Here is a 24,914-nt window from a genome sequence, read left to right as displayed (position 1 = left end):
TTTTTATTAAATATTGTTCTTTAATACAGCTGTCAAATGTATAAAGCCAAAGCCACTGATTCATCAAAGTGGATGCACCTAAGATGAATGTGAAAAGGTATCAAACACGTGTTTCAATGAAGCTGATGAAGAAGCAGCTTTAGAACTGGACTGACGGGAAGATGTATGTGGCTAAACTATTCAGCCTCAACTCCATAGAATGATCTCAGAGTGGAGGATTGTTATTTAGAAGATCCATTTCCTGGCAGTGTTATTTAATGGTAGATGGTAAATGGAAACAAGTGCGTAAACACATGGGGGTTTTTTTTTCTCTGATGGTGATGAGAGAGTGATCTGGGCTCAACTGGACTGGAAAGGAGACAAGCAGAGTGAATCAGATGAGAAGAAATCAGAGCAGAGGAAGACTCTTACTCAGCATCCAGAGCTTTGTTAAGTGTTGGCAGGATGTCCAGCCTTTGTTTCTAGAATATTGTGACATTTTTTAACATAATCTTCAGCAATCTTATAAAAAACAGATGTCCCTTAACCTCAGAAACCTCCCACCTAAAACATTTAAAAGATCCAGAAACAAGGTGATTTATCACAACGTTACCTGAAGCATGTTCATGGCGGTCTGTGTTTTTTCAGAGGCAAAATTTTTAAACATTATGTTTAGACAGGGATAGAGGGAAAAAAAATGGCATCACCATAAAAAAGTGAAGAAAACAACGGGACCAAGATGCACTTCTAAAGGGCATCAACTGCAGCGGAACCGGACTCAGAGAAAGATGTACGTATGCGGACTGTGACCAGGTGAAGAGAACCGGAGCATTGAGGAAATCTGAAAGTTGGTGATGGAAAAAAATGTGCCTGCTAAAAGATGCTCGCTACTCTGGAAACTGAAGGATGCGTCCCAATCTTACCAGCCCCTTCTAACCTGTATCAGGAGCCAGTCTTCACCAACATGTCTGATGTGCTGAACACATGAGGGGGCGACAAACAACGCACTCTGTACATTCACATGGGAGTTTTAATTCCGGTTTAATTCCAAATAAAAGTTAATTCTGCTTTAAACTGATGAAAAACGACCATGTAAACAATTAATTCCTAATGCAAATTTCTATTCACAATTAAACTTAATTCCGATGTGTCTGTTTTATTCGCATTTTAATTCCGAACTATTTAATTCCTCTGTCATGTAAACCTTCAATCTGCTCTAAGTTCCAGTCATTCTGAGCATGCTCGTTACCTTGTCCTGTCCCAATGACGCGCGTTGTTTTACCTCCCGTGTTCGGTGGTCTATCTTTCTTCTCCTTCTCAGTTGCTGCAGAAAGTGAAGTAGTATGCTGGTGTTGAGCCGGTACTTCAAAATAATAATAATTGTTAATGTATTAGTATCATCATAATGTAGTTTTTATAAGTTACGACTGAAAAGACGAGAAGCAGGGAGCCAACTTTGTTTATTTCAGGTATACGTCTTACGTCACGTGCACCCTCTGTCCAATCAGAACCCTAAAGAGGAGTTAAGTGAGGACGTGTTTCATGTAACCTTCATTCAGAATTATTATCTTCATGTAAACTCGTAGGAGAACACATTAATTCTGAATTTATTTCTGAATTATTAATTCCAAATTAAAAAGCATCATGTAACCGTAGCCAATCATGAGTCGTACTCTCAGTAGCTACTGGAAGAAACTTTAACCTTTTCAAAGCAGTCGGTGACAGACAAGGCATCGAGGACGAAGAGTCAGAAGATTTTGCTGATGTTAAATAAACAAATACTTTATTTTTTTCCCTCAAATTGTGTGTATACGTGTTTGTGTGTGTGTGGGTGGGTGGATGTGTGCCTACACACTGATATGGTTTCCTCACTTGTTTGAAAATAGTCCAATTCAGACCCTGATTCCTCCTCCGAACCCGTGACTTTCAAAAAAAAAAAAGGGAAAAAAAGCCATGAAGTAACGGCTCTCCAAACAGCTCTTGAAGTCACAGCATTGAAGTCACAGCACTACAAATGCACACTTACACACACACACACACACACACACACACACACACACACACACATAGGGTTATCGCCCTTCCTATTCTTCTCCACACAGTGGCAGGAAGTCGTCCAGATATCCGCAGGGCCTCTGAAAAAAAGGTGAACAAAGTGGGCTGGGCGGTCAGAGTCGATGGAGGGGATGTCAGCGATGATGAGATCGGTTGAATTAACTTGGAGTTAACAGTTCATGGTGACTGGAAGGACCGCTTCAGACTGTTATCCACACAGCGAGCCTGAACTGCAGCAGGTCTGAGCCAGTTTACAGTTCTGGACTGGACCGTGGGAGTTCTGATCCTGAGCAGAGGGGGGGGGGGGGGAAGGGGTCAGGTGGTGGTGATCAGGTCGGCCTGAAGATGCTGGCTGTCAGGACGTTTGTGTTGCTGGGACTCAGTTCCACATGTCACAGTAAGTTTGGTGCTATTTTTTTTCATTTGTTTTTTATAAAACTGACTTTTCAACAGGAGTCCAAAGTGAGCCTTGTGGTTAGAGGCTGTAAAGAAACATTATCTGTCATAAAAATGCATTTCTGATCATTTCTTTATGACTTCAATCCAAACACTCTGACTTACTATATGTATAATTTATATATTCTTAGGTATTATGTTTAATTTTTAGGTATTTTCAATCCTTGTTTGTTTTATTAAATAAAAAGATTTAAAAAAAAAAAAAAAAAAAAAAAAAAAGCTTAATCTTACTGTCTGTAAGTTTTGGAGTTCAAATTTCTTAAATATTTATTTAAATAAATAAGCGTGATTATGTTATTCTTTCTGTGTCACGCTGCTGTTTTCTGTCGTTTCCAGTGAAACAGAAATGTAAAACACTGCACATCTAATTTCAGCTCCATTGTTTCTGCTGTGATTTCATCGTCCCGCACACACCTGCCAAGCCTATTGTCCAACTCCATCTCATTCCTCATTGCCTCGGTGACAACCTTCGACCTTTATCGAGTTCCCGACCCACTCCATTTCCTTTAGCTATTCGCCTCTTCTGGAAACTTCCTGTTTATGTCGGGCCCTTTTCCTGTCCCCTTTAACGGGCCATATCAGGACCCACCTTCCATGCCCTGACCTGCATTGTTCTGAACAGTTACTAATGGTCTGAAACAATGAGTGGATTGAGCGAGTGGGTGAGCTGGTCCCGCGATAAAACACTTCGTTTGAGTGATTGCAGCCGTGTTTAATGTCAGATTAAATAAACTGATCTGTTGCACATTTTGGGATTTATCTGATCACGTTTACTCGCCAAGTTCACAGTTACGTGAACCTGGAGGTGTTGTTTACCTTCTAACCCACCGTACCGTGGAACTGTCTTCAGGCCAATCTTTGTTTTCTAACAGGAAAATGGAAATACAGAGAAAAAAGCCGAACAATATTTACAGTTCTAATGACTTTGAAAGCCAGAATTCGGCCAGAGCAGCTTAACTCTTCAACATAGCCTGAATCAGGGCCGGATTAAAACTGCACAGGCCCCTGGGCCCAGAGTGTCCCATGGACCCCACTTCCCCAGTGCAACATTCTGAAAATTGTCAATGATACACTGTGAAACTAATAGCAATACACTAGACACTGTGGTGTATCTGGCTTTTATGTATTATTATATTGTTTCATGTCCAAACTGCTTGTGTATGGCCTATGTGGCCCCCACTAGTCTCCAAATGGGCCCCAAATGGGTGTTGGCTCCTTGGCCCGTGCCCATAATGCCCATTGGATAATCTGGCCTTGGCCTGAATACTCTCAGACAACGACTTACCAAAGTTTTTCTCTGGTTGTTTCTGCCTTTTGTTTTGCTCTCTCTCAGTATTGTTGAGGTCCAGTCTCTGGGGAGGATCCATCCCTTCATCACACCCAATGATTTTCAGTCATGTGCCATACCTCAGTCTTTAAGAATGGCACGTTTCCATGGAGACCATTTCTTTTTCCAGCATTTAAGCTAGCAGAATAATGGTCTGGATGCTGTGTTCTGCTGAGCAAATTTACTTTGCCAAGGAGAGCATTACTGGTATGATTTTCCCCCGGATTTTCTGGATTCTTATTTTATGTCTCTATTTATTTTGTATAAGTGTAATAGAGAGCTTCTACTGCTGGGCCAGACCGGAGAAGATAGAAGAGAGACAGAAGACAAAGAGAAAGAGAAAGAAAATACCTCATAGAGAAAGAAGAAAACAGAGCAATAGAGAGAGAAAGAAAGAAAAAACAGACATTTGCATAAACATACGCATACACACCCATACACATTCGCCTATATAAACGCATGTACACACACATTCACACACATATACACAAACAAGCCAATCTTAGATTCATATTCCCCCTGCGGAGGATGAAACTATCAACTGTCAGGAGCACCAAAAACTATCAGGTTAAATATTAATGGGAGACAAAGAAAACAAGCTGCTGTTAGTGAATAAACCTGCAGACGACTCAGTGACTGTGTCACATGCAGAACAAACAGAGTGGAACGTGTTCAGAGAAGAGGGTTCATGCCAATGTGACCCCGCCCACACAAGGCGAGAGGCAGGCCAGGTGGACCCCGAGACTGAGGTAGCCGGCAGCCACCCCGAAGTACAGGCTCCAACCGCCCCACTCCGGAGTCAGCCATGCATCCACCCAGGAGGCGGTGGAGGGGGGCCTGGACCGGCAAGAACCGGCCCCGCCAGGCACCAGCCGCCCAGAGCAGATGGAGCGCGGGATCCAGGGCCCCAAGAACCCGAAGGCAACCCCCCCACACCCATTGGTCTCCCCCCAATGGAGACCATTTCTGATGAGGCAACAGAAGATGGATCACCTGAAGGTCCAGATGCAACTGGTCTTCTTCATTTGTGCTGTTTGATTTATTTATTATACTGGGAAATTCCATCTCTGCATCAAATCCAAGAGCAGCTGGGGGTGAAGGGCCTTGCTCAGGGCCCACAGTGATTCACCTCAGCTACCAACCCTGAAATTTAGCCAGACCCCAGCCCACCTTGGTAACCACAAGGCTATCCCTTCCCCTTCTTCAGCATGTTAAAGGCCACACATCGCATCAAGCTGAAATATGTCAAACTATCATCCAAAGTATCTTTGGGACAACTTTGTTGCTGCAGAAAGCCTTTTTTCGTTCCATAAGATGTTTGTATTTCTACTAAATGCAGTGAAAGAAATTAGAGTAAATGATGTGTCTTTGTGAGTAACAAAGTTTCTAAAGGTCCCATTTAAAACAAGTCTGACACAAGTCCATGTACGACTGGTTCATCCAAAGAGTTATGTGTCTTAATGATTTGTTGATCAAACCAGCACAAAAACACATTCCTCTAAAATATGACAGGTACATGAACTGGGCTGAAAATGAATGAAACATGTCCAAAGAAAATCTTCAGAAAGCCTGGAGAAGTATTGCTCAAAACTATTAGCTTACAAGCAAAGTATAAAGCGATCCTCTCTGTGCTGTTCCCAGTTGGACATGCGCCCAGATAAAATCAAGCACTGCTAATGGTGTTTATACTTGTGTTGTTTGGAGCCAGACCACTCCCAGTCACCTTTTTATCCACGTCCACAGCCTTGTCCAGTGACCCATGGAGCCAGTGTCCAGAGAGCCGAAAGTGTAAGGACAAGTTTGGAGACGGGTCATGTGATAAAGAGTGTATGGATCCCGACTGTCTTCGAGATGGGTTCGACTGCCTTAAAGCCAGGGGTCACTGCAAGTAAAAACATTTCCGCCACTAACTGCTCTTCTAAGGCTTCTCAGAAACCTGAAACGTGTCAAACCTCGTAAAGTTTTAGGTTATGTTAATATTTATGTTGGATTATTTATGGTTAATTCAATAGATCTGGAATTAAAAATATCTGATTATATTTATTCTGTGCTTTTTTCCCCTTTATCCCACGCTTCAACCTCCTGATTTCCAGTCCAGGCCACACTGAGTACTGCCGTGCTTACTACGCCAGCGGCCGCTGCGACCAGGGCTGCAACAACGCTGCCTGCGGATGGGACGGCAGCGACTGCATCAAACACCAGAGGCCTCTGTGGGCTAAAGGCACCCTGCTGCTTCACATCAACATCCCAAAGCAAAATGGCTCCGTCAGCATCAGCCCTCTTCTCTGGACCCTCACCGTCCTCCTCCAGTCACCCCTCATACTGAGAGACTCCATTCCCCTCTCGACCAGCAAGAACTTGTTTGACTTCAGCCCTCAGGAGCTCGCCGACCTCCTGGCTCAGCCTCCTCCAGCCGATGCAAACGGGTGGGTAGTTAGTAAAAGGTTTATGCATTAGGATTAGGATTAGGAAAGTTAAAGATGATTATTGTATAGTGTTTGGTTTATAAAAGAAATCTGACACATGGAACAAAGTGACATTAAATTCTAGCTGTGCAATAGGTCTATTTATGCTTGATGCAAAAAAAGGATGGTCGGTCACCTGAGCTGGTTATGGGCCGACCATCCTTTCTGGTTATGGACATAATTTGGTTTGTTTTCAAGTAGCGTAGCTCTCTCTCGATGCAGAAAACAGGTCAACAGTGAAAGTGAGTTTTATATAGCTGACACACAACCAGGGAAATGAACCAACCAGAGACGATGGCAGAGAAACAGCCAAATAAAAAGCTCCTAAAGAGGAAAAAGACAGAGAAAGAAGTTGAGGAAAAAAAACATTAATGACTGCAGAAGTATTTCATGAGAGGTTTTTGTGAGTGTGCCTGCAACTACAACCACACAGAGTAAGAACATGGAAGTAAACTCTGAACTCAGCACTTCCCACCATGGATGATACGTACTTATGATACATAATGGACATGTGGGTGCATGTGAGGTGACATATGATGACATTTGAAATGGATGTCCACATTTCCGTACGTAAAGTAGCATAAATGGGTCGTTACATTATCCCTGATATTTCATTTCATTTCATTTATTTCATTTTTACAAATCACATTAAAATACAGTGACTCACCAATAAATACACTGTAAACTTGTAAACATTTTGACTCCCCAGAACCTATCTTTAGCTTATAATAGATATCTGATATCTGCTATAAATCCATACAAACAGCTGTGTGCACACATGAAGCCTTTTCTACCATATTTCTCCAAACCTTTTGGACAGACAACACATTTACAGCAACATGACTATTTCTGGAGGAATATTATAGGAAATGTTAGAATACCATCCAGATAAATGTTTATATGTGCTGATAGGTCTGGGACTGCTTTCCCGTTGGATTTAATGAGAAAATGTTTTTAAAAAAACTTATGACTGGAGGTTTACAAATTTTGTGGAGAGGGATCACAAATCAATCAAACTTTATTTATAGAGCACTTTATCATACATAAAATGCAACTCAAATAGCTTTAAAAGTGTGGTGAACATGCAAACGGCACCCTCACACACACACACACACACACACACACACACACACACACACACACACACACACACATGCTTTTCCCATCCCTTTACCATCAAACACACATGACCATAAATTTAACGTTGTCACAGATACATAAACATAGTTAAATCAACACAAATATACATGAATATATCCATACACATGCAACACACACACACCCATGTGCATAATACAATGTCTCTGTCCTAACCCCCACCATTCTCATCAGGAAAACTAAAACACTGGAGAATCAATAATAAAACTGAAATACTGTAAAAATTAAACAAAATACCCTAAAAATAAAAAATATAATTGGTAAAATACACTAAGATGTAATTAAATCAGATATAGAACAAGATTATAAAATGCCAATTATATTTTAAAATAGTAATTAGTTAAAAGCTTTCCTAAAAAGTTAAGTCTTAAGCAAGAGAAACACGTTTAATCCAGTAAAAAATCTGTCTTATTAAACAATGAACGATGATATTTATGGATGAAAGTGTAACAAGTAAAAAGTTCACTCAACGCTGCATGTCATCTGCAGACTATTTAATGTAGTAACAGTAAAATAAACAGGCAATTACAAGATCCAAGTCAGTCACCTTTTTTTTGTTTTATTTCAAACTAAAAAAAAAAAAAAAGGACTTTTAAAAGAACAAATATTGGTTTCAACAAACAACAAATAAAATAATAATATAGAATAAACATTTCAACAACAATAGGGCCCTGCCATACTTCGTATGGCGAGGACCCAAATAGCTTCTTAAGTTCGAAAAAGGATTTTGGAAGAATTTGGGCGCTTATCTAGTCCAAAACCTCTTTATCAATGACACCGTAACATTTTCACAGCATGAAAAATACAGTAATACACATTAAATTCCATTACAATGAACCTTTAACAGGAGTTGGGGCCCAGTCTGACACACAGTGGGAGGTCTGAAAGTATCTGATGAGACTGGTCGTATTTTCTTTCCCAGCTCCCTCCTTTTTCTGCAAGTGGACAACAGGCCATGCTCCCTGTCGCTCTCTACCTGTTTCCCTTACGCGACCGAGGCCGCCAGCTTCCTACGTGCAGTGAAGCAGCTCAAGCCTTCCACGTTCCCCACCCTCCCGGAGCTGAAGGCCGTCATCAAAATCAGAGGAGTCCGAGAGGAAATAGGAAGCAGAGAGGAGGAAAAGGAATTTGAAGGTAAAACCCTCATTTCCCAACACACCCCTCCATCCCACACACACACATCCAGCTTGGAATTCCATCCAAAACAAACACTACAAAACAGCTTTGTGTTTCCACTGTGCAAAAAAATGGATTTTATCATGTCTGAGTGATGAAACAAAAAAAAAAAAAAAAATCAAGAATAAATTTATTTTCACTTGAGGTAAAAATATGATTTTAATGAGGTTGTTGTTTTTTCTGCACAATGAAAAGAAAAATAACCTGTTTACTGTCATTGTTTTATTCAAAGTTCCATTCAAGGAGTCCACTCCTGCATGGCTATGGGCTGTGGTTGCCATAGCGATCGGCCTGCTGCTAGTGATGCCCCTGGTGGTGATCTTTGTGATGAGGCGGGTGAGGCAGCAGCGGGCAGACAGTGACAGCAGCGTCAGAGTCAGACATCGGTCTAAAGTCGCTGACAACGATGACAGCAAAGCGAAGGCTTGGATACAACACGCAACCCACCAAGACCAGCGGGTCCGATCCAGCAGGGACCGAGACAAGATCAGCCTGAGGAAGAAGAAGAAAGCCAAGGAAGCAGAGAAGAAGAAGAGGAGGGAACCGCTGGGGGAGGATGCCATCCGAATGCGGTGAGTAGAGCTGCTTTCTCACGAAGTTTTGTCTACTGGGGGGGGGGGTGTCAATGTACAACAAATTAGATTTCATCCTGTGCAATAATCACAACTGTCACTCTAGTCACGCCTCTATTGTCTGTTTTCCCTCTGCAACCTTTCCTGAAACAATAATCCTTTACATCTCACTGCAATGTCTGAAATATTCATGAAGAGACTAAATGCAGGCGCTAAACACAGAACCATGAAGGGCAATAAGCTGTTTCTGTTGTGTTTTATGTCAATAAAAATGTTTTTTTTCTTGTTGGTTTCATTTAAAGACATATTCTGTGAGAATTTGCTTTGGTGGGATGTGTTACACTTTTTAAATGTTGTACCATTAAGATGATTTATAATTCAGGGCGATGGAAAGTCAGGCAGACAGAGAGCATGGAGAGGTATGTGGAAGAAAGGCTTCTTGACTTTTACAACAGTAAAATGCTGCATGGATAAGATTGGAGGATTGCCATTCAGTTCAGTCCCACAAAACCCAGCGCTTGACATCTGACTGGAGCGGAAACATTAAAGCAGTGTTCGACTAAATATTACTTTATGACTGATGTCATATGTAATAAATGATCTTATTTGTTTGGTTTTTTAAAAAAAATATTTGTATTGAACCAGAATTAGAAAATAATGTAATGATTTTCATAAAATTTTCATTTATTATTACATTAGTCAATTTCAGCTTATTTTACAGGCAGCTGTTTTTTTTTCCCTTCTTTAATGAAAGGGGATTATGTGTTATCTGTAAACTTGGTCAGTTTAAACATACCTAACTAAATAGCCATCATGCTGTGTTGAAGAAGAGAAGAAGAGCGCAGCCACGTGGCACTCGGCTTTTTTATTTTACCGTCATTACCTTATGGAATAAACTGTCCAGTTTCTTCTTTTTTAAATTTAACAAGGATTTTTTCTGAAGAAAACAAAAGGTTTTCCTGAAGCAATTGTTAAGATTTTCTACTATTTATTTAGAAGAGGTCTTTCTGTGTTAGAGTGCAGGAAAGCCATTCCCTGCAGGGGAACAGAACAACACTCGGACGTCTTTACTAGCCTGACTAACTGTGACCATTTCCCATGAAATTAGGTGCTGACCACTCAGCAAGCTGCTTGTTCACATTTTATTATTATGTTGAGAAAACAAAAGTCATCATCTAGTTAAAACTAGTCAGTACGGTGGTTATTTGGAAAAGAAAAACAGAAGGACAATTTCCCGAGATGCCCGGGTACATTCCCAAACTTAACTGAACACAACTGGAAAAGATAAACTGGAGAAAAATAGAGAGTAGAGTAGAATAGAGCGTAAAAATAAATAAATAGAAAATAAACTTGAGCATACCATAACAATAAATGCCAGGACTTTATTGCAGGATCAGATTAAAGGACATCAGGCTTGCAGAAATAAATCCAACTTCTTTAGAAGATCACAGGTTTTCACGGCTTTCCTATTTTTAAATGTGTTTTGTTTTATATAAATAAAATGAGCTTGGTGAGGTTTGGCTTGTGATGAGAAAATCTGGATATATGGATGATAAATTTGGTCAAAATAAGTAGCAGGTAATTAAATAAAAGTTCAAACTTACTGTCATAATCCCAGCCAAAGCTGTAGCTATAAGATATATATCTAAATGACACATTTTCTTAGCATAAAGAAAACTGAGGGTGGGTGTGATCTTAATAAAAACATGAAAATTTACTCCAGGGATGCTTTTTATATGCTGACAGAACTTCTCATGTAAAAACTAGGTTGCTGACATTGAAATAACAATCCCTCACCCCCCCAACCATGATAATTGTTGGTATGGTCATTCTCAGGTTCCATAAAGAAGAGATCATCACAGTGATTAGGACGAATAAAAATCCTCATTAAAACAGGAAACACTCAAACACTGCAGTCTGCCTTTTCTGCAACCAGAGGTGGCGCCCTCTGCTGGACACTAAAGAGAATGTAGATTAAACAGATTTATTGAACTTTAATAATTCAGCTTTTAAAAGAAGATTTATGCTTTTTATTTATAAAAGACACTAAAAGATATACAGGAGTTTAAATAAATGACTAAAATAATGTGTATTTGAATGAAGAAATGAAAGAAAGGTAAAGAGGTAAATGAAGAAAATGTAGCACCGGTTGGTTTCTTCTTTAGAATCAGAATCAGCTTTATTACTTATTCAGCCAGCGTTCAGGCACAACGAAATAATTCCAGTTCAACCCGTCCAAGAGTCAACAAAACAACATATATATGACATTAACATGATCTTTAGGGAGAAATGTTGGTGCTTTTCGGTGTCACTGTGTTTCTGCAAAGCTTTGGATTGATTTGATCATAAGTTACTGCAACAGTTTCATTCCAGTTGGCTGCATGTCGATCCACGTTTGCTCTTTTATATATTAACTCGATGCTGCCACTTCCTAAAGACAAAGTCCGCCTTTTCTTCCATTTAACCTCTGTTGCTTTTCCCTAAAGTTACTAATCCTTAAAGTTACCTCTTCCGCTCAAACGTCCTCAAGTGTTCCCCAGTCGGCTAAAAAAAAAGAAAGAAAAAACGTCTCCAGTGAATCCTCGGTCTTCCTCCTGGATGAACAAGTCTAAACATTCCCCATGGAGGATGTCTGGAAGGCATTCTGGCTCCAAGCACACAAATCCCTTCCAGATGCCAGATCCCCTCGTCCTATCCCAGAGGATGCCTCAGAAGAAGCTGCTTTTGACTCACTCTTTTATTCACAGCTCAAAACCAGAGATGAAGGATTGATTAAAGGATGTTTCATCATTTGACTCGTATGTAGAATGTGTTATTTTACTCAGTGACTACCATTACTAGGTCTTTGTCACGACAACAACTAGATAATAAGTAAAGTTGTGTTACTTGCATTAACAGCAAGTTACTGTTTTGTGACAAAAATAAAACCACCCTGTGACCAAATGAAGCCTGCAGCATCTCCATGCATGGTAACTGTGCATTGGCTTTCAGGCCTCTCAAAAGGGACCAGGATGTTGGAAGTGACACAGACTTTACCCAGAGTTCAATGGAAGACATCAACATCAGAAGCTCCAGGCGACCAGAGGACCCCTCCATCCGTGACCACCGGAGCCCGGAGCAGAGGCACTTCCGGGCTGGAGCCTCTCAGCCCCGCAGGCAGATACAATGTAGGAAAACAGCGGAAGTCAGCAAGCAAAAGTTTTATCTCTTAGCAGCAGACACGTGAATGTTGGGATAGATTGGTATAGGAAATAAATCTAATATTAAAAGGATAAAATATTCATTTTATATCAATTTGTTCTTGCAGTTTTACATTTACTTAAAAAAGAAAAAAACTCCTAAAATTTTTCTTAAATATTAATTTATTTTATTCAAACAGAACAAGTAAATCACATTATATAGGATTTAAAAGTAAACATGCCAGATTATAGCCTGGAAGGACAATTTCCATTTTGTCCCCAAAAGATGTGAAAGGACATATGGACATTAAAGTTTGTTCAACCTGTAACAACTATTTCCAAATTTCCAATCTACACTGCAATAACAGCATTACTGTCGGTGCTTTTTGCACACAGAATGATAGTTCAATGCTTCATAATCATTTCCTTCAGTTATGAACCTGCATAAGCAAAAACTCAACTATTTCATCAAATCTGATAACTTTTACATGGAAGCAAAGAAGTGATGAAAACATTTTGTAAATACAAACACAGCTACTGATACACATGAACATTCATTGTAGACATAATACTGACACTATATATATATATATATATATATATATATATATATATATATATATATATATATATATATATATGTATATATATATATATATATATGTATATATATATATATATATATATATATATATATATATATATATATATATATATATATATATATATATATATATATATATATTTTATATTTATAAACTTGTATCAAAGTCCTTCAGCGTAAAATAATCTTTGTTCCCCTTCAGCTCCACCTAGAGGATGGGAGAGGAACGCCATGCCTCCGCCCCTGCTCAGTCCTCCTCAGCAGGTTTGTTTGGGGTTTTTGTAGTGAAAAATAAGGATTTATAGAGATATCAAAGGCCAAACTCTACCGGCCACTTTATTATGTCCACCTGGCTAGTACAGGGTTGGACCCCATCTTTCCTTCAGAACTGCCTTAATTCCTGATTCAACAAGGTGTTGGAAACATTTTGCTCCATGTTGACATGAAGCTTCACACAGTTGCTGCACATCACCATGAGAATCTCCCGTTCCACCTCATCATGATGAGAATCTCCCGTTCCACCTCATCATGATGAGAATCTCCCGTTCCACCTCATCACCATGAGAATCTCCCGTTCCACCTCATCACCATGAGAATCTCCCGTTCCACCTCATCATGATGAGAATCTCCCGTTCCACCTCATCATGATGAGAATCTCCCGTTCCACCTCATCATGATGAGAATCTCCCGTTCCACCTCATCATGATGAGAATCTCCCGTTCCACCTCATCACCATGAGAATCTCCCGTTCCACCTCATCACCATGAGAATCTCCCGTTCCACCACATCACCATGAGAATCTCCCGTTCCACCTCATCATGATGAGAATCTCCCGTTCCACCTCATCATGATGAGAATCTCCCGTTCCACCACATCATGATGAGAATCTCCCGTTCCACCTCATCATGATGAGAATCTCCCGTTCCACCTCATCACCATGAGAATCTCCCGTTCCACCTCATCGTAATGAGAATCTCCCGTTCCACCTCATCATGATGAGAATCTCCCGTTCCACCTCATCATGATGAGAATCTCCCGTTCCACCTCATCACCATGAGAATCTCCCGTTCCACCTCATCGTAATGAGAATCTTCCGTTCCACCTCATCATGATGAGAATCTCCCGTTCCACCTCATCATGATGAGAATCTCCCGTTCCACCTCATCACCATGAGAATCTCCCGTTCCACCTCATCGTAATGAGAATCTCCCGTTCCACCTCATCGTAATGAGAATCTCCCGTTCCACCTCATCGTGATGAGAATCTCCTGTTCCACCTCATCACCGTGAGAATCTCCCGTTCCACCTCATCGTAATGAGAATCTCCCGTTCCACCTCATCATGATGAGAATCTCCCGTTCCACCTCATCATGATGAGAATCTCCCGTTCCACCTCATCGTGATGAGAATCTCCCGTTCCACCTCATCGTGATGAGAATCTCCCGTTCCACCTCATCGTAATGAGAATCTCCCGTTCCACCTCATCGTGATGAGAATCTCCTGTTCCACCTCATCATGATGAGAATCTCCTGTTCCACCTCATCATGATGAGAATCTCCCGTTCCACCTCATCACCATGAGAATCTCCCGTTCCACCTCATCACCATGAGAATCTCCCGTTCCACGTCATCGTGATGAGAATCTCCCGTTCCACCTCATCATGATGAGAATCTCCCGTTCCACCTCATCGTAATGAGAATCTCCCGTTCCACCTCATCACCATGAGAATCTCCCGTTCCACCTCATCGTAATGAGAATCTCCCGTTCCACCTCATCTTGATGAGAATCTCCCGTTCCACCTCATCACCATGAGAATCTCCCGTTCCACCTCATCCCGATGAGAATCTCCTGTTCCACCTCATCATGATGAGAATCTCCCGTTCCACCTCATCACCATGAGAATCTCCCGTTCCACCTCATCGCGATGAGAATCTCCTGTTCCACCTCATCACCATGAGAATCTCCCGTTCCACCTCATCACCATGAGAATCTCCCGTTCCACCTCATCGCCATGAGAATCTCCCGTTCCACCTCATCGCCATGAGAATCTCCCGTTCCACCTCATCGTGATGAGAATCTCCTGTTCCACCTCATCACCATGAGAATCTCCCGTTCCACCTCATCACCATGAGAATCTCCCGTTCCACCTCATCGCGATGAGAATCTCCCGTTCCACCACATCACCATGAGAATCTCCCGTTCCACCTCATCACCATGAGAATCTCCCGTTCCACCTCATCGCCATGAGAATCTCCCGTTCCACCTCATCGTGATGAGAATCTCCCGTTCCACCTCATCGCGATGAGAATCTCCCGTTCCACCACATCACCATGAGAATCTCCCGTTCCACCTCATCACCATGAGAATCTCCCGTTCCACCTCATCACCATGAGAATCTCCCGTTCCACCTCATCGCGATGAGAATCTCCCGTTTCACCTCATCGTGATGAGAATCTCCTGTTCCACCTCATCACCATGAGAATCTCCCGTTCCACCTCATCACCATGAGAATCTCCCGTTCCACCTCATCGTGATGAGAATCTCCTGTTCCACCTCATCACCATGAGAATCTCCCGTTCCACCTCATCACCATGAGAATCTCCCGTTCCACCTCATCACCATGAGAATCTCCCGTTCCACCTCATCGCCATGAGAATCTCCCGTTCCACCACATCATGATGAGAATCTCCCGTTCCACCTCATCATGATGAGAATCTCCCGTTCCACCTCATCATGATGAGAATCTCCCGTTCCACCTCATCATGATGAGAATCTCCCGTTCCACCACATCACCATGAGAATCTCCCGTTCCACCACATCATGATGAGAATCTCCCGTTCCACCTCATCATGATGAGAATCTCCCGTTCCACCACATCGCCATGAGAATCTCCCGTTCCACCACATCATGATGAGAATCTCCCGTTCCACCTCATCGTGATGAGAATCTCCCGTTCCACCTCATCGTGATGAGAATCTCCTGTTCCACCTCATCACCATGAGAATCTCCCGTTCCACCTCATCACCATGAGAATCTCCCGTTCCACCTCATCACCATGAGAATCTCCCGTTCCACCTCATCACCATGAGAACCTCCCGTTCCACCTCATCGCCATGAGAATCTCCTGTTCCACCTCATCACCATGAGAATCTCCCGTTCCACCACATGCCAAAGCTGCTCTGCTGGATGTAGATCTGGTGACTGTGGAGCCGTTGGAGGACAGTGAACTCATCGTCATGGTGGAGATGATGTGAGCTTTGTGACATGGTGCATCATCCTGCTGGAAGTTTCCATCAGAAGATGCTACACTGTGCTCAGAAAGGGATGGACATGGTCAGCAGCAGGACTCAGGTAGGCTGTGCTGGTTAAACCATGTCATGTTGGTACTAAGGGGACCAAAGTGGGACCAGTAAACCTCCCCCCACCATTCCACCAGCAGCAGCCTGAAGTGTTGATCCTGACGGCAGGATGGATCCATGTTGTCATGATGTTTCCAGCAGATTCTGATCCTACCATGTGAATGTGGAGCTGAACTGGAGACTCATCAGACCAGCAACGTTTCTCCATCTTCTATTGTCCAGTTCTGGTGAGTCTGTGTGAATTGTAGCCTCAGTTTCCTGTTCTTACTGACAGGAGGGAACCCGCTGTGGTCTTCTGCTGCTGGAGACCATCTGCTTCCAGGCTGGATGGGTTGTGGGTTCAGACATGATGAAAATGCTACATACAGTCTGTCCATTCTCCTCTCTCTTCTGACATCAACCAGACATTCTGGTCCAGACAACTGCTGCTCGCTGGATGTTTTCTCTTCTTCAGACCTTCTCTGGAAACCCTGGAGATGGATGTGTGTGAAAATCCCAGTAAATAACCAGAACAACAATGATGCAACGTTTAAAGCCACTTAAATCTCATTTCTTACTCGTTCTGATGCTCAGTTCAGTAAATCGTCTTCACCACGTCTATGACTTTGTGCACTGAGTCGCTGTCATGTGATTGGCTGATTAGATATCTGCTTTAACTGGCAGTTGAACAGGTGGACATGATAAAGAGGTCAGAGATTGGTTATTGTGTTTAATGTCAGGGTTTTGTGTGTTTTGTATGTTTATCACATTATTGTTGTGTTAGCAGTCAGCAGAATGGTGTGGTCCAGATGGGTCTGTTGTCCTGATCCGAGCTGTTCGAAGCGGACTGGACAGAGTGGTTTTAGAGCTGCTGCAAGCCGGAGTTCCAGTCAACAACACAGATCATACTGGTAATGCCTCCTTGTTATTCACATGTGTTATTTTGGCTCCCAATTTAAACCCCAAACCTCATTTTGGAAAGTTTTCCAGGTCATTTTTGGTGTTAAAGTACAAATCAGATGGTCACAAATATAAATAAATTAATGCAATAAAATAAATCCTGTAAGAAAAACATGAAATTCCTTCTGATGTCACTTTCATCCTTCATAATTCATGAAGTGGCCTGATTCAAACTGACAGTCGGGATTAAAAGGAAATGCTGTTCGTCAAATTTCCTCATTGTCGTCTCCTCTCTCCTTCATCCTCTTGCTTTAAACCCAGATTTAGTTCACAGATCAATAATATGAAGGATGCCTCGGTTCCATGAAGGAGAGAGGAGGCTTGTAAGCGCAAGTGTTTCTGCATGTGTGGTCTGTGAAAGGAAAGAATCTTAATCGCTCACACGCGAACATTTACGGTGAAACTAAGAGATTTAAATCTCATCAAACAGACGTTATTGAACATGTGGTTGGGAATATTTAGCCGACATTGGTTTGAAGTAAAAGTTATTGCCTTTACCGCGGCTCCTCTGTCCTTGTGTCTGTCCTCCCCTCCTCTCCTTGCATCCCTTGTGGAAAGACCTGAGGAGAGGAGTTGATTGGAGGAATCCAGAGTATGGGAAATAGAACAGGGGGTAAATCTGCATTTTCTAATTTTAATTTCTCAAAGAGAGTTCTGATTTGCCCTGCGATGGACTGGCGATCAGTCCAGGATGTACCGAACTTGTGCCCAGTGATTGCTGGGATGTGCGCCAGCTTCTCCGCGACATTTAACTGGACTGAAATGTTAAGAAAATAGATGGATGGAGTTCTGATTTTGTTTGTTGGAGTTTTGCTAACGCTGCATGAGGTCTTAGGTTTAGCATATATGAGACAAGGAGTACTGGATTATCATCAGCAGTGGGTTTCTGGTAGGGATGCATCGATACCTGTATCTGTATCGGCTCAATACCAAGCGTGTGTACTTGTACTTGGTATTAATAAAAGTGCACCGATACCACACAAGCCAGCGCAGATGTGTTTGATGACATGCTTCGGATGCGTTTTAAATTAAATAAATGACTTGAAGGGTAAAAATTAACTTTTTTGTTCCACTAAAATCCAGATTTTTGTTTCAAAACCACACATTTATAGTTGTATTGAGGTAAAATGTACCAAATCACAATAAAACTTGTTGAAATTGTTAGATCTGTAAACCATTCCAATCCACTTTATTTATACAGCACATTTTATACACGTAAACAGTTTCCGAAGTGCTGCAAAGAATAAAACAATGTTACAATACTGAACTATAATCTTGTTATTATTATTAAACTGTAATGTTTAATAATGTCCTCTCCACCCCAACCAGTCGAGGCAGATGGCTGCCCTCCGTGAGCCGGGTTCTGCCGGAGGTTTTCTTCCTGTTAAAGGGGAGTTTTTTCCTTCCCACTGTCGCCGTGTGCAGCTCAGGATGGGGGATTGGATCCAAGTCATGACTCGATGCAATCAGTTGGTTCCTATTAAAGGATATGTATGAATTGGCTTGAAATGATGTGTATGTAAAGTGTCCTGTGACAACATTGTTGTGAAGTGGCGCTGTACAAATAAATTTGAATTGAATTATTATATTTGTATTGGTGAGGTAACTTCAGAAAGGATGGGTCATTTATTACAACCTAATGAAATCCTACACAGTTATAACAGCAATAATAACTATAGTCACAATAATGTTCACATAAACAGATTTGGTATCGGCAGGTACTCAAGTTTCAGATCGGATCGGAACTCCCAAAAAGTGGATTGGTGCGTCCCTAGTTTGGCTGACCAGTGGTGTCACCTCATCCGTCTTTTAGCAGCAGGAACCCCCAGTTAGAGTCCAGCCTGTAAATCTAACATCTAGTCCCGGAGATGTTTCTGAACCGCGAGCTGGGCCGGCTGGTCCACATCTCATCCCCAGCCTGTATTTTGGAACACTTGGAAACTGAGGGGCTGAGTAACGTGAAACTTACCCCGTTTCTCTCACGTCCTCTTTTTGTTTCCCTCCTCTCCCTTCCTTCCCCCTGCTGTTTGTCCTCCAGCTCCCCTGCTCTCCTCCTCTGACTCAGAACAAAGTTAATAGTCGGGTCGATAGACATATTAGCTTTGTCACTCCCTCCTGCCTCTGTCTTTCTACAACCACTTGTAATCTGTCCTCGCGTCCCATCGTCTCCTCTCCACTTCCAGCTGAAACACCCTTCCTGTCATCTCCCCTTTCTTCACCCTCTGGGCTCAACTCTGTTGTGTAATGGTTGTTCACTGGCTGACTTACTCCCTCCCTTCTACCCCCTCACCTCCTCTCCGCTCACACTGTCTCTCAGGGAGATCAGCCCTGCACTGGGCATGCTCAGTAAATCACCTCTCCCTGGCCAGGACCCTGATCCGCTATGGGGCAGCTGTGGACCTCCAAGACAACAAGGTAGCTGCTTTTATATTCCACATGATTATTGTGACTTTATATAAAAACAGCAAGTATTTAGATGAAAGCAAAACCCTCAGCAGTTTGCTGGATGTGTGTACCTGTTAGGGCGAGACAGCGCTCTTCCTTTCTGCCCTCCATGGCTGCTATGACACTGCCAGGCTCCTCCTCCTACATGGTGCCAACCTGGATCTGCACGACCGCAGAGGTCGCCGTCCCATCGATGTGGCCAGAGAGGCCATGCACCACCAGGTCCTGGAACTCCTTCTGGCTCATCAGATAGAGAGAGGGCCTGTTCCCGTAGATCCAGCCAGCGACATGACGTGGGAAGAGCGCGCTTTAATGTACTCCTCATGGGTCGGGTCCCAAGCGCTGCCTGGAAGGAGTGCCTCCTTCTCTGGGATCATAGCTCATCGAGATATGACCTCCCCGCCACAAAAGTAAGCTTTCAGAACCATCCTTTGTGTGTTAGGCTGATTTTTTTTGGTCAAATTGTCCATTTCTTGCATCACTTTAGTGAACTGAGAGGAGAATTTGTCTTTATAGGTAGAGTATGTAAGATTTTCAATATTTTCAAATTAAATTAACTAAAAAAAAAAAACTACAATCATAATTAGATAGTTTTTTAAACATGTAAGTTCCAGTCTGTCCATATTTGATACTTTATTAAATTATAAGTTTAATTAATGACAAAGACCCTTCTTGAATGTTTTCTGACCAGTAAAAAAAAAGTACTATTTTTCCACCAGTAGGGGGAGTATAAGCCCATTTATTGCAGAGCAGCTCTGAGCTACAGCTCACAAGCGATTCCTGCCCTCATTGGAGCTGGCAAGGAGGAGGGTGAGGGGTGAGTTTTGCTCACTACTGCCATCCTGTGGTCGTTTGTGAAGGTAGCAGTTTTGTGGTTTTGCTCACGGCCTGGTGTTTGCCACCTGGTGGTGGAAAGAATCGCCTTGAAATCTGACATACTCTGCCTTTAAATCTCTTCAGATCGTACAACTTAGAACTGAAGTTTCCTTTTCAAAAAAAAAAAAAAAAAAAATTTAAAACCAGAATTTAGTTTAAAAACACCCTGAAACAATTTCTCACTGCAGTTTTAATTTCTCAGCGTCTGAGGTAAGAAGCAGACCAACCAGAGAGGTACGGGGGGGATTGGAAAACATAGAGACAGTAGTTCTGCCATCATGTTCATGTCTGCAAGAGTTTTGGCCACCGATGGCCACCGACCTTTCACCGGCATTTGTAGTCATGTCTATGCACATCTTCACCACTAGGTGTCAGTAAATCTTACACACTGCACCTTAAAGGTCTAATCACATGGTCCCTCATTGTCTTGTCAGCGATTGGTCGATGGGCCGGATGCAGTATCCCTCCCCTCAGAACTGGCGACCGCAGCTCAACCAATCAGCAACAGCGCTCGTTCCTCCAAGAGTCATGGGGCGTTCCCCTCGTCCAATCAGCACCTTACAGGAAGTGACCTCAGAAGACGAGGACCGGGAAAGACATCAGGAAGTCCCCAGAGCCACGACGCCTCACTTCCTGTCGCCCCAGCCCGCCCCTCGGCAGCGCTCCTTTTCCTGTACCCAGCATGCCTTGCAGCGCCGCTCCAGTGGACACCAACCAGAGCCCAATTATCTCATAGTGAGCGGCAGAACAGCCAACGAGCCCATTGAGAGGGTGGTCGTTTCCCCTCCCGCGGATGCCTCCACCCAACCGGATCGCCAGCCAGCTGGAAACGGAGACCACTCCGCCAGAGCCGAACAAGCCGTGGCGAGCGTGGCAAATACAGAGCAGAAAAGTAGAGGTGAAAGGTCAAACAACAACACTGACTCCAGACAAACAGCCTTGTAGGAAGACAAGACAGAGACTTCGGCTGCTTTTCTTTCAGCCAACACGACGGGGAGGAAGAACAAGACAACAGGACTCGGTGTGAAGTTTAGCAGGCCAGCATCCTCTGAATCTGGCTTTAAATGCCCCTTTAATTACATATTTCTTACAAACATGCCAGATAAATACAGCAGTACTTAGATGTGTTATTTTCCCCTTTTATGTATATATTTTTACTCATAGAGGAGGATATGGTTGTAAATATTCTGAGACATTTTATATATTCAATTAATAAAAAGACATTTTTGGGATAAGCTCCAATCAGAGCTGTCTGTTTTCTGATTGCTGCAGAATTATTCAATGAGAATTTGTAAAAAAAAAAAAAAAAATTACATGTATACATGTACAAATATGTATGTACGGAAGTTGAGGGTGGGCATCCTTGATGGTTATTCTTTTTCTTTTTTTTTTTTAATTGTTATCTCAAGATGACAAGTTATTTTTTCTGGAGGTAACAAGAACCATTTTTGTAATAATAATAATTTATCTTGTTATCTTCAGAAAATAAATAGTTTTGGTTAAGGTGGGCTTTAAAGGAAGTGTTCAGTGTGTTTTACCTGCTTTCACTGATCAGGACAGAGTCCCAGACATTTGGGAGGGGGAAGCTGGGAGCGTGGGGCAGATGTTTGACACCCATCAACATAACTAAACCTGGAGCTAACAGGAGCTAACTGGTTTGGCGAGCTAAAGTCCATGGTTGTACAACATTCTGCCTTCATGCCACTGGATATGGATACCTGTCACTCAAAAGGACACACACTTCCTTTTAAGATTAAATAACTTCTAAACAGATTAGTTATTTAAAAAAAAAATAAAAAAAATAAAAAAAATTACCGCCCTCACAGTTGTCATAAAAGTAAAAATGTTTTAGGACCAGGCTGTAAACATGTTTATTTCTACTGTAAACATGTTTATTTCTGCTGTAAATGTGTTATTTCTACTGTAAACGTGTTTATTTCTGCTGTAAACGTGTTTATTTCGACTGTAAATATGTTATTTCTACTGTAAACATGTTTATTTCTGCTGTGAAGTTGGTCTTTTTAACATGGGAGTCTATGGGGATTGGCTCCCTTCTGGAGCCCCTAGTGGATGAAGGGGGAACTGCAGATTTGGACACTTTCGCATAGGCTTCACTTTTACACATCTCCTCAGCTTTATTCACTTTGAAAACCTTGACTTTAACTAACAAGAAAAGAGGAGAAAAAAAGAAATGTTTTTACTATGAAGTACTTCAGTGAGTACAAATTTCTCTCTCATGCTGCAGAAGTCATCTGTGTTTGACTTCAGCAGAAATTAACTGAAAACAAGGTTTTATTTTTTCCTGCAGCACAAATATGTGTTCATGTAATGATTTAAAGGAAAGATCTTGGGCAAGCACATAAAACAGAGACTTTTATAAGTTAAAAAAAATTATAAATAACTTTGCTCTGGAAATTCACAGTAATCCCAAACACAAACACTTGTTTTAACTTCTTTTTGCCTTTATTTTTTTCTTGATGTAAGTGTGAAACCATTCTTTCCTGCTTCACAGCATCATCCTGCATCCAGTTATCGTGTGAGGATTTTTAGTTTTTACATTATCTGGAGGTGTGTGTCCTTGTGTGGTTTCTTCTGGAATTACAAACAAGAAAAAACATCTGATGTGCGAGTTTTTCTAGTCACTCTGTGACTGTGTGGGTCGTAAATATGCTTCTCTTTGACGCTGTTGTTTATCACAACAAACATGCAGAACTTTGTGGAAACTTTCATGACGAACTCAGTCTCACACAGCCTAGTAGAGTATATATATATATATATATATATATATATATATATATATATATATATATATAATATTTTATATTTAAAATACTTATTTTTGGTCTTTTTTCTGTATTTAAAACGATTTGTCTAAAAAGAGCCAAAACTTCATCCCTAATATCTGTAAAACAATTCCAAATAGATATATTTTTATTTCTAATTACAGAAGTTAGAAACGGTAAAGACAATATTAACTCACTCATTGCGTTTTTTATATAAAATTCTTTCTTTCTTTCACAAACGGATCAGGTTTTCACACTCAGAGATGTGACTGAACACCTTCACTTTTTTTTTTTAATCTCTTTAAATAAGTTTGATGTCTGTCTTTTTGCAGTTTCTGTGGATTTTTTTTTCTTTCTTTCATTTTCTTGTTAAAATCTGAAGTGAACAAAAAGCAAAGAGGCAGGATAAAAATGCAACTTCATGCCAGTTCCCTGTGGTTTCCTGCAGGTTTGCATTATTCTCTTGTTTATGACAGAAAAAGTCTTTATTAAGATGTAAAGGTTTCGTGGGGTCTGCCTGGTCGTGGGAAAAGGGGGAAACTGCGCTGAATTTACAGCTTTATAAGCTGTTAAAACTGACGCATCTGTGAGAAGAGCAGGGTGTCACAGTGGAGGCTTTGGCGCATTCCCACGCGTGTTCCCGATGATTGAAATGTAAATGTGGTTCAGACTGAAAGAAAGTTTCATTAATGGCGATGCCAAATTAAGAAGGACTGGCATCACGCGCAGGGGTGGCACGTGCAGACTGCTGTATGACTGAGCTTTCAAACTGAGCCACAGACATGATAACAGAACTGGTAACTAGAATGTTTTTGGTGCATTTTTTTTTAAAGACTGATTTGTGTCACTGAGAGAAAACTTCCCACGTGGTGCAGTTTGTTTCCATACGCAGATCCCTTCCAATCATTCACCATATGGCACGTGCCGGGAATTATGGTGCATATTTGGTGTTTATTTATAAACAGCTAAATAAGTAAAGGCGCGAAATAATCCACAAATGACGCAGTTAGGAAACGATGACGCAACGAAGCTGAGTGACGAAACAATGTTTACATTGTTTACAAACTGTCTACAGTTTGACTTTGACTAACTTTTTGTTGGAAAAATGTGCTTTTAAATTTTAATCAGTGCATTTTCCTTTTCTTAAGGTCTGCATGTCACGTGAGCAGGACCACTCTTCGCTCTTAAATGGTAAATATTATTTTCGTTATGGGAAATATTATATACGTAAAAATAAGCGGAATGACAGTAAACCCAACATAAACTGTTTTAAAACCTAAAATAAAAACTACATAACATCTCTGAAAGTATTAGTAGAGGAAAATCTGTCAATACTTTACACAAAACAATGTCGGAGTCTCTTGTCTTTTATGTTCAGATCCTTTTTGAACACGCTTAAACACTTTATCTAAAATAACCCCTGAACAAAATTATATTTTTTTCTGTTGTTTAAAGAATTTAAAAATAAATATAATGTCTTAAATACGAACAATGTCTTTTTTTTGTTTTCCTCAACTGAGTTATTTTGTAAATTGTTGCAAT

The 24,914-nt window shown here is 41.4% G+C and overlaps 1 protein-coding gene across 2 annotated transcripts; it reads left to right on the top strand.

The window, feature by feature from the left end:
* Positions 1-2,351: 2,351 nt before the first annotated feature.
* notchl (notch receptor, like) lies at positions 2,352-23,106 on the top strand. 2 transcript variants are annotated; one of them, XM_079240176.1, is made up of 11 exons: positions 2,352-2,431; positions 5,561-5,705; positions 5,911-6,243; positions 8,363-8,574; positions 8,849-9,188; positions 12,180-12,355; positions 13,174-13,235; positions 17,096-17,219; positions 19,586-19,683; positions 19,792-20,123; positions 21,024-23,106. In XM_079240176.1, the coding sequence occupies exons 1-11, from the start codon at positions 2,380-2,382 to the stop codon at positions 21,532-21,534; spliced, it is 2,385 nt and encodes a 794-aa protein (XP_079096302.1). In that variant the 5' UTR covers positions 2,352-2,379; the 3' UTR covers positions 21,535-23,106. The 2 variants fall into 2 exon arrangements, with proteins under 2 accessions (XP_079096302.1, XP_079096301.1); XM_079240175.1 differs by having other exon boundaries at positions 17,093-17,219.
* The last annotated feature ends 1,808 nt before the right edge of the window (positions 23,107-24,914 follow it).

This window comes from Telmatherina bonti (genome assembly GCF_933228915.1).
Source record: "Telmatherina bonti genome assembly, chromosome: 5".
In the NCBI taxonomy this organism is placed as follows: Eukaryota; Metazoa; Chordata; class Actinopteri; order Atheriniformes; family Telmatherinidae; genus Telmatherina; species Telmatherina bonti.
The sequence above is the reverse complement of the archived record's forward strand: the minus strand, read 5'-3'. Positions and strand labels throughout refer to the sequence as shown.